The sequence below is a fragment of the Triticum dicoccoides genome, chromosome 3B (genome assembly GCF_002162155.2).
Source record: "Triticum dicoccoides isolate Atlit2015 ecotype Zavitan chromosome 3B, WEW_v2.0, whole genome shotgun sequence".
Lineage (NCBI taxonomy): Eukaryota > Viridiplantae > Streptophyta > Magnoliopsida > Poales > Poaceae > Triticum > Triticum dicoccoides.
In genome coordinates this window covers 494,333,510-494,343,730 of record NC_041385.1, presented here as the reverse complement: position 1 = coordinate 494,343,730, position 10,221 = coordinate 494,333,510, and the positions used below count along the sequence as shown (strand labels likewise).

General features: G+C 51.9%; 1 protein-coding gene across 1 annotated transcript; it reads left to right on the top strand.

Moving 5' to 3' along the window:
• The first annotated feature begins 58 nt into the window (after positions 1–58).
• LOC119281440 (adenylate isopentenyltransferase-like) lies at positions 59–1,859 on the top strand. The gene has a single exon (XM_037561956.1). The coding sequence runs from the start codon at positions 240–242 to the stop codon at positions 1,332–1,334; it is 1,095 nt and encodes a 364-aa protein (XP_037417853.1). The 5' UTR covers positions 59–239; the 3' UTR covers positions 1,335–1,859.
• The last annotated feature ends 8,362 nt before the right edge of the window (positions 1,860–10,221 follow it).

The following is a 10,221-nucleotide window of genomic DNA, read 5'->3' as shown; positions in this document are numbered from 1 at the left end:
TATATATATGTGCGGGGCAGCCAACGATTATCCCAATGAACTGGCAATGACACTCGTAAGTCGCACAAATACAGATACCAGCCGTGCAAGACTACAAGCAACAAGCCGCGCATGAGTGTTCCCTCCGGCAGAATGCCGTGGCACTCTCAGCTGATATCTCCCAACCCGTGGCAATAAGCGAGTCCCCGCTGCTACTGTGGCGAGGTGACTGGTGGGGTGCGCGGGATTGAGCCGCCTATATGAGCGGCCTCATCAGCAGGATCGGCAGCGGCGTCCGCTCACCGATGGCGTCCGCGGCCATCGCCGGCGTCGGCGGCACACATAAGCGGCCGCGATGGGCCAGTGTGAGCATGGAAAGGACAAGAGTCAGGGGTTGTTGCAGCTGCAGCTGTAGCGGCACCAAGATGGAGGCAGAACGTGGGGACACGAGGCTCGTGGTGATCGTGGGGGCAACGGGCACGGGCAAGACCAAGCTGTCCATCGACGCGGCCCTAGAGCTCGGTGGCGAGGTGGTGAACGCCGACAAGATCCAGCTTTACCGGGGCCTCGACGTCACCACCAACAAGGTGATGCCCGCCGACCGCCGCGGCGTCGCCCACCACCTCCTCGGCGCCGTCCGCGCCGATGCCGGCGAGCTCCCCGCCTCGTCCTTCCGCTCGCTCGCCGCCGCCAAGGCGGCCGACATCGCGGCGCGCGGGCGCGTGCCAGTGGTGGCCGGCGGGTCCAACTCCCTCATCCACGCCTTCCTCACCAAGCGATTTGATGTCCACGCCCCTCGGGACCCTTTCGCCGCTGCGGCGACTGGATACCGGCCGGCGCTCAGGTTCCCGTGCTGTCTCCTCTGGGTCGATGTCGACGAGGCAGTTCTGGACGAATACCTCGATCGGCGTGTCGACGACATGCTGGGTGAGGGCATGGTCGAGGAGCTCCGTCAGTACTTCGCGACAACGTCGGCGTCCGAGCGGGCCTCGCACGCCGGGCTGCGCAAGGCCATCGGCGTGCCGGAGATCGGGGACTACCTCGCCGGGCGCAAGAGCCTCGCAGCCGCAGTAGACGAGATCAAGGCGAACACGCGGGTGCTCGCGGCAGCGCAGGTCGGCAAGATCCGGCGCATGGCAGACGGCTGGGGCTGGCCCGTTCGGCGCCTCGACGCCAGCGGCACCGTCCTCGCGCGGCTCGCGGGCGCCGGGCGCGACGCCGAGGCCGCGGCCTGGCATCGTGACGTGCGCGGGCCGGGCCTCGCCGCGATGCGGCAGTTCCTGCGCAACCAAGGACACAAGGACGACGCCGATGACGAGGACGGCTTGAGACAATGCCGTGGCATGGTGGGGTGAGAAGAACAGGGAAAAGCTCGAGAGCTTTTTCGGGTTCAAAATTTTCTGATAGGCTGCCGATTTTGGAGGGCCCGGCGGCTGATCGGTGGGGGCCATAGTGGTGCCACGGCGAACGGCACGACGATAGAACACGGAGACAAGACAAGAGAACAGTCAAGTTTTGCAGGGGGGGCTGTGAATTCTCTCTCTCCCTCCCCCTCCCTGGATGGAGAGGCTCTTCTTCTTCTTCTTTCTTCAGAATCTGCTCTGCTAGCTAGCCACACCACAACGCTGTACAATAATACTACAGTGTAATCTACTCCGCCATGTTCAAAATTTGAACTAGTTTTGCTTTTTGGCAACTCCTCATCTTGAACAGTGTTGAGGACCGTGGGGTTTTTGTTGGGGCTAGCTTTTCCTTTGCTGGCCCTCCTTTTCCTCTGCATCAGAGATTGGCGTCTCTCAAGTCTGGACAAGCGCCTTTTTTGACCTGGCTTTGCGTCTTGCATGTTATATGCCGGTTGATAATTAGGGGCCAGATTTTACTTCACCCTACCATGTTATGTTTGGTCGTTTCTAGTTGATTCATTCTTCTTCTTCTTTTCTATAATAAAAAATAAATAAGCGTGGATCGCTTGTACTGGTTTGAAAGTATTCCTGAGGGTGCGTGCGAGGGCTGATTAGATTGTAATCTCATGCTTAGTGTGTGATTATGGGGGAGGGGATTGTGCTGGACGCGTGAGTTGGTGTTCTTGTTGTGCCAGCTAGGAAGACAGTTGGAGTCCAGACGTGTGCTCTTCTCCATTCATTTCTTTTTCATTTTACTACTAGCTTTTTTTTCTGTCTATATACTGTGTGTTAGGGTATGTGCGATCCACTATACCGGCATGCCCGGTTTTTGGCTGCGGGCTTTTGCGTTGCTACGGTCCACCGGTTCTGCAGCTTATAATCTTCCCGTTTCTGCTAATTAATTGTCGACTCCACTACAAATCTGATGACAGATTTTAACCATGCAAATTCGAATGTTTTTTTATGCCAAATTATGTTGTTTGAGGATGACAAGTTTAGTTGGAGAGAATGGTAAATCCGTCTCGGCTCATTTTGTTGTCAGAAATTTGCCGTGCTTGCAAACTAAAATTTTCACCGTCGCGCCAATATAGATTATTGTAAGAAACTTTAGATTTGTCATGCTATGTCAGATTTTTAGTGTTTCCGTTAACTGAAAATGAACTTACTACTCCACACTTGACAGGATAATGAGCTGTGAGTAGTATGTTGTTGTATCGCTTCTTATAGGATTCATTATTTATATAAGTACATCACTACCAGTTCAACGTTAATCCACATTTAGCTCTTGTATACAGCCATTACATGCCGCTGAGTGAGAGCTTACACTGATGTAACGACGTGCTTGCGTTTGGTCTCGTCTTTTCTTTTCCAAGGATTGATATCTTGACTGAGTTCTCCGTGATTGGGTGTCTTAAGCTTGCTCACAGCTCATTATCCTGTCAAGTGGTGGTTCCCTACGAAAATATCATTACCTCGGCAGTAGTCCGCCAATACCAATTCATTATCAAGATGATTAAACAAACCACACGAAAACAAGTACACCATGAAATCCATGATCGTACTATCTTAGGGAAGCTACATCTTAAGTTCTTAGATATCGAATCACGATAAATAAAAACATTATTCGTGATAAATAAAAGAACATGGATATACAACTATATAGGCCAGTCTTACACCCTATACTATTAGAATACAGCCACCTGGTTAACATCAACTGCTCAAAAATCATAGGGGTGTAGAAGAGTCCAGTCTTTAGGTGGCGACACCACTAAGGAGGAATCGAATACAACTCGCATAATCGTCGCCATATTCGACCAATGAGGCCAGGCCCTAGAATTCCATCTGGGAAGCGTGTACCAATGCCTTCAACAAGATGACAAATGCAGAATGCCGGCAGCGGCGAGACATATGTTATCATCCTGGATAGGTTCTAAATAATTGATACCTAAATATTGCCATTGCCGGATCCAATCAAGGACCATATCACCATGTCATGTTCTGAACTATCGCCGCCCTTGCTATCTACTATCGTCACTGACGAGGACATGTACTAGGCATAGGGTCCTAGGCCTGACCTACAGACCCTACCCAAGGACACCGTGCACTGCATACTAGGGCACCGGGTCAAGTAACCGTTCATAAGTACCGCAAGCTGAGTATCACTCGGAAGATAGCAACCACTCGGAGCACAACAATCCGGTCGACCAGCTCATCTCACTCGGAGCACCTGACTCCACTCAGACAGTGAAGACCAGGAGCCTCCCCAAGACCGCAACGGCCATGACGTGCGTCCATCCTCATCAAGTGTAGTTAATACAGACGTTACCAGTAACTGTCACCCTTAAAACCTCCCTTTAACCCTTGGTTATGGCGACATTCATCAGGGTTAGGCGCACTCTATATAAGCCACCTCCAGCTCCATAACAAGGGTTCGCAATCTCTTTTAAACTATACACTCCAGTCAATCAAGCTCCAAAGCACCGAGATGTAGGGATATTACCTCCTCCGCGAGGGGCCTGAACTCGTAAATCCGAGTGTAACAATTGCGCCGTAGCTAGATTCTGACCTCTAATTCATACCCCCATACACTATTGTCAGACCTATACCCACAATAGTTGGCGCCCACCGTGGGGCAGACGTCTAAGCGACTTCCGGCGTAGTTGCGATTTTCTCATCTTCAGAATGGTTTCCGGCAGCGGATTGCCATTCGGCGACGAGATCCGTTTCGGCGCCCTCAACGTCGTCGCTCATGGTTCGGCATGGCTCCAGGAAGCCCCGCTGGATGTAGAAGCGCTGCCCATCCGCGGTGAGGCACACTTCCGTGCGAGTACCTTCGGTGTTCTCCTTCGACAGTCATCGACTCCGTACTAGTCGTCGGACCTAGGGGCATCCCTCCGCCCTACCGTTCGGTATCGCAAGCGCTCCGGGCACTCGCGGCTCCAGCGGTGGATCAAGCATGTAGTGACCCTCCAGGTTGCGGCCCCGCAGGTCACGGCGATCGAGCCCGATGATCCCATCCTCGACTTGTTCGGCTCCCTGCATGATCACTCGAACGGCGCATCCGAGTGCGAGAGCAGCGAACCTACTATGAATGTGCTTATGGCCAGCTCCCAGCACAGTCCGCCGGGGTATCCCCGCGGTGGTGCAAGGGTCGACGGTCCGTTGCACGGGAACATTGACGGCGGCGGAAACATCATGATGACGAGTACTACCCCCAGCCCCTCAACCCGCAGCAAAGGGAGGAGTTACAACGCAGGAATGAGCAGGCCCTTCAGACACCCATTGTTGGGACCACTCCTGAGGCTCACGCCTTGGAAGCCATGCAATTGGCCAACTTGGTCGAGCGCACTTGAGGGAGTCCTGGATTAGGGGGTGTCCGGATGGCCGGACTATGACCTTTGGCCGGACTCCCGGACTATGAAGATACAAGATTGAAGACTTCGTCCCGTGTCCGGATGAGACTTTCCTTGGCGTGGAAGGCAAGCTTGGCAATACGATATGTCGATCTCCTCCCATTGTAACCAACTCTGTGTAACCCTAGCCCTCTCCGGTGTCTATATAAACCGGGGGGTTTTAGTCCGTAGGACGAACAACAATCATACCATAGGCTAGCTTCTAGGGTTTAGCCACTCTGTTCTCGTGGTAGATCTACTCTTGTACTACCCATATCATCAATATTAATCAAGCAAGAGTAGGGTTTTACCTCCATCGAGAGGGCCCGAACCTGGGTAAAAACATCATGTCCCTTGTCTCCTGTTACCATCCGCCTAGACGCACAGTTCGGGACCCCTTACCCGAGATCCACCGGTTTTGACATTGACATTGGTGCTTTCATCGAGAGTTCCACTGTGCCGTCGCCATAAGGAAGGATGCCGCATCCCGTCTTTAAAGACGGCGCTGTTGCTAAAGGAGCTTTGGCTATCGGCCAAACTCTTCGGCCAGGCGGTTTTCTTATAATCGCCTGTTCGTCCGCCGCGCCGACGATGACTTCTCAGGTCATCGAAAGCAATCTCCACGTCGACTCGGAACTCGCCGAGCAGTTAGATTCGATGGAGCTCTCTTCCTTAAACGAGCTCTTGGTTCACATCGCTGCCCTGGGAGTCGCTACAGACTACGATCAGATTGGGCTTAAACCCAATCCAAGAGAAATTGACTCTCCCCAGGTCACCCACCACGTCGAAGTGGTGTAGGAACAATGCGGCGAATCTATACCCATCTTAAGGACCAAATATGTCCGGATTCCCGATCCCTCCAAGCCGGATACCCGCGGAGGGGAGGACGTCACTCAAGCCCTGAACCTAAAGTCAGGCAGCGGGCCAGATTCATTGGACAACATCCAAGAACCCAAGCTTCCGAATTCGGAAACTCCTTGGCCCCTGAGCCTCAGATCGGGCGAGGTTCCGGATTTAACTCCACCCGCCCACCCTAACATAAGGGATCTATCCCAAATTCGGCAAGAGCCCATGGAAACAGTACATCATTACTGGGCCAGATTCCTCCTGGTTATGAACAGGATAGAGGACTGCCGCGAGGAGGATGCAATTTCATCCTTCTGCAATAATTGCACGGACATCAGAATCCTCAACGCCATAAGTCGTCGTGATATTACCCACTTGGCTGACTTGGCATCCATCGTACGAAAATACTGTGCGACGGAAAGCGTCCGGAAAACCGAAATAAAATTCTGGGACGATCCGGCCCTGAATACAACCCCAGTCCGAAATAAAAGGGCGCATTATCGCCATGCACAGGGGTTAATCACCAAAAAACAAAAACCCTCTATAGGGTATGGAACCGTACTGTAGAGATGGCTCAATGGACTCTGTAAAATTCATAGTACAGAGGGTGTCACACCAACTCATAGCCTTAGAGCATGTTGGATACTCCGGCAGGTGGCCAGAAGTGGCGAGGAGCTTCTAACTCCAGAATCCGCAGAGCACCAGCCCAGGAATACCAGTACGGTATCAATAGTCTTCGAGACTTTCACATCAAACAATATGCGGAAATGAACACTCCGCAGCCTTACCGAAGTCTACCAGGTAGCAACAATAAACCCATGGAGTGACACGGCTATTACCTTTAATGCCAGTGACGAACCTAAATTCCGAACAGCCCGAGCACCAGCCGCATTGGTCCTCAGTCCGATAGTGGACGACTTTCGACTTACCAAGGTACTCATGGACGGTGGCAGCGGACTCAACCTCATTTATGAGGAAACCCTTCGAAAAATGGAAATAGACTGGAGCCGCATTGAGCGAAGCAACACAACCTTTAGAGGAATAATCCCCAGTCGGGAAGCGTGCTGTACAGGAAAAATCACACTGGACGTGGTGTTCGGCACGCCGGATAATTACAGGTCCGAGGAGGTCACATTTCAAGTGGCCCCGTTCAGCAACAGATACCACGCTCTGTTAGGGCGAGAGGCATTCACAATTTTTCAAGCTATACCCCATTACGGGTACATGAAGCTCAAAATGCCCGGACCCAATGGAATCATCACTCTTGCTAGTAACCCGGACATAGCACTCCACGCCGAAAACAAGACAGCCGCAGTGGCCCTTGAGGCATTATGTGAAGCCCTAGCGGCTGAGGAACTGACTGCACTGCGCTTCACGGTGGACAGGGATGATGTGATACTCGACAAGAGATCCAAGTCCACCTCCTTTAAACCGGCAGATGAAATAGTCAAATTCCAAGTCTATCCAACGGACCCTACAAAAATGGCCTCCATCGGGGCACAATTAAACCCTGATGTAGACGCCGCACTACGAGAATTCCTACGCGAAAATTGGGACATTTTTGCCTGGCACCCTTCAGACATGCCAGGAATCCCACACAGGTTGGCCGAGCACAGCCTAAACATCCTAAAAGGATTCAAGCCTGTTAAGCAGGATCTTCGGCGTTTCTCCGAACCTAAGAGACAAGCCATGGGAGAGGAGCTAGCCAAACTACTGGAAGTCGGATTCATCAGAGATATAAAACATCCGGACTGGCTAGCAAACCTGGTGATGGTACCAAAGAAGGACAAATCCTGGCGCCTATGCATCGATTTCAAGGACCTCAACAAGGCTTGCCCAAAGGATCCCTTCCCCCTCCCCCGCATTGGTTAAATCATCGACGCTACCGCGGGACACGATTCATTGTGTTTCCTCGATGCATACTCTGGCTACCATCAAATTAAGATGGCAGAGCCAGACCAAGCCGCAACGGCATTTATCACCCCATACGGCCCATTCTGCTTCAACACAATGCCCTTCGGGCTCAAAAACACCGGCGCAACATATCAGCGCATGATTCAGACATGTCTGGCCAACCAGATCGGCAAAACAGTTGAAGCATACATGGATGACATGGTCGCCAAAACCAAGCATGTCGAAACTCTAGTAGACAACTTGAGGCTCACGTTCGATAACCTCCAAACATAGGATATCAAGATTAACCCGGAAAAATGCGTTTTCGGCGTACCAGCCAGAAAGCTCTTGGGCTTCATTGTCTCCAGTAGAGGAATTGAAGCAAACCCAGCCAAGATCCGAGCTCTGTCACAATTGGATATTCCAAAGGACCTCAAACCAATACAAAAATTGACTGGATGCGTGGCGGCTCTAAGCCGCTTCATCTCCTGCTTGGGAGAAAAGGCATTACCCCTTTATCGCCTCCTCCGGTGCACCGAACACTTCGAGTGGACGGATGCTGCCACGACCGGACTCGAAGAAATAAAAGCCATATTGGCAACAAACCTAGTCCTGGCCACGCCTAACATCGGCGAACCAATGCTATTATACATTGCGGCAACTCATCAAGTTGTAAGCGCAGTGCTCGTCGTCGAACGAGAAACGGACGGACACAAATCCCCCCTTCAAAAACCAGTCTACTACGTGTCCACTGTCCTCACTCCATGCAAGTCATAGTACCCGCATTACCAAAATATAGCATACGCAGTGTTCATGGCGTCCCGGAAGCTATGACACTACTTTCAAGAGTGTTTAATAACAGTAGCCTCCGAAGTACCTCTTAATGATATTATAAACAACCGCGACGCGATGGGCCGGATTGCCAAATGGGCCATTGAGCTCCTCCCATTCGACATAACCTATAAGCCACGGCGAGCTATCAAGTCGCAAGTTTTGGCCAACTTTGTCGCTGAATGGACTGAAGCCGAACTCCCTAAAGAGTACGGCACATATTCCAACTGGATCATGCACTTCGACGGCTCCAAAATGCTAGCGGGTCTGGGAGCTGGCATCGTTCTGACGTCCCCAACAGGAGATACAGTTCAATATGTACTCCAGATAATGTATATGGATTCTAACAATGCAGCCGAATACGAGGCCCTTCTACATGGTCTCCGGATGGCAGTATCCATGGGCATTCAACGCCTAGAGGTGCGTGGGGATTCGAACCTCGCGATATTCCAAATAAATGGAGATTTTGATGCCAAGGATCCGAAAATGGCAGCTTATCACAATGCCGTCCTAAAAATGTCAGCTCGGTTCGAGGGGCTCGAGTTTCACCATATAGCCCGGGAAAACAATCAGGCAGCAGACGTCTTGGCACGTATTGGTGCAAAGCGCGATGCAGTCCCCCCCAACATTTTCTTGGAGAGGCTATTCAAGCCATCCGTACAATGGTAAGGGGAGTCCGGAAATAACTACCCGGACTCAGCCGCACCACCCAACACCGAACATTCTGACACAACGGGAGGCTCTGCCAACGAAGTAACATCCTTGGCCCACGTAATAATGGCAGTCATTGCCCCATGGACAGAACCATTCTTAGCCTACCTAACTAGGCAGGAACTCCCCGAGGACCAAAACGAGGCACGTTGCATAGTGCGGCGATCTAAAGCCTACAAAGTCCATGAAGGAGAGCTTTATAAGAAAAGCATCACCGGAGTCCTTCAAAGGTGTATCTCCGAAGAGGAAGGGCGGAACCTTCTGGCTGAAATTCATGCCGGACTCGGCGAGCACCATGCTGCAGCCCGGGCCCTTGTAAGCAAGGCCTTCCGTACTGGATTTTATTGGCCGACGGCCCGGGTAGATGCTCAGGACTTAGTCCAACGATGCGTTGGTTGCCAATTATTTGCTAAGCAAAGCCATATGCCACCCACCGCCCTCCAAACTATACCCATCACCTGGCCCTTCACGGTCTAGGGGCTTGACATGGTCGGACCCCTTAAAGGGGGAACCCACAAGCAAAAATACTTATTGGTCATGGTTGACAAATTCACCAAATGGATAGAGGCCAAGCCTGTCAAGACGGCCGAATCCGGACCAGTGATAGACTTCATATCAGGGGTCGTACACCGTTACGGCGTCCCCCACAGCATCATCACTGATAACGGCACAAACTTTACGGCCGACAAGGTAAAACTCTGGTGCAAAAACATGGGCATCAAGGTCTACTACGCTTCAGTCTATCACCCACAAACTAACGGTCAAGTCGAATGAGAAAATGGTCTAATCATGAGCGGCATCAAACCCAGGCTTGTGCGGTCCCTCAAGGAATCTAACACGCACTGGGTAGAGGAGCTCGACTCCGTACTCTGGGGGCTGCGGACCACGCCGAATCACACTAACGAATTCACACCATTTTTTATGGTATATGGCGCAGAGGCAGTCCTGCCCTGCGACATAATTCATGACTCACCTCGCGTGCGCATGTATGAAGAAAGAGAAGCCGAACTCGATCGGCTGGACAGCTTGGACGCATTGGAGGAGGAGCGCGACGTGTCGAAAGCCCGTTCCGCATTCTATCAACAGCAGGCTCGAAGATACCAAAGCAGAGAAGTACGGGCCAAAACTTACAATGTTGGCGAATTAGTTCTACGCCTGTCGGACAA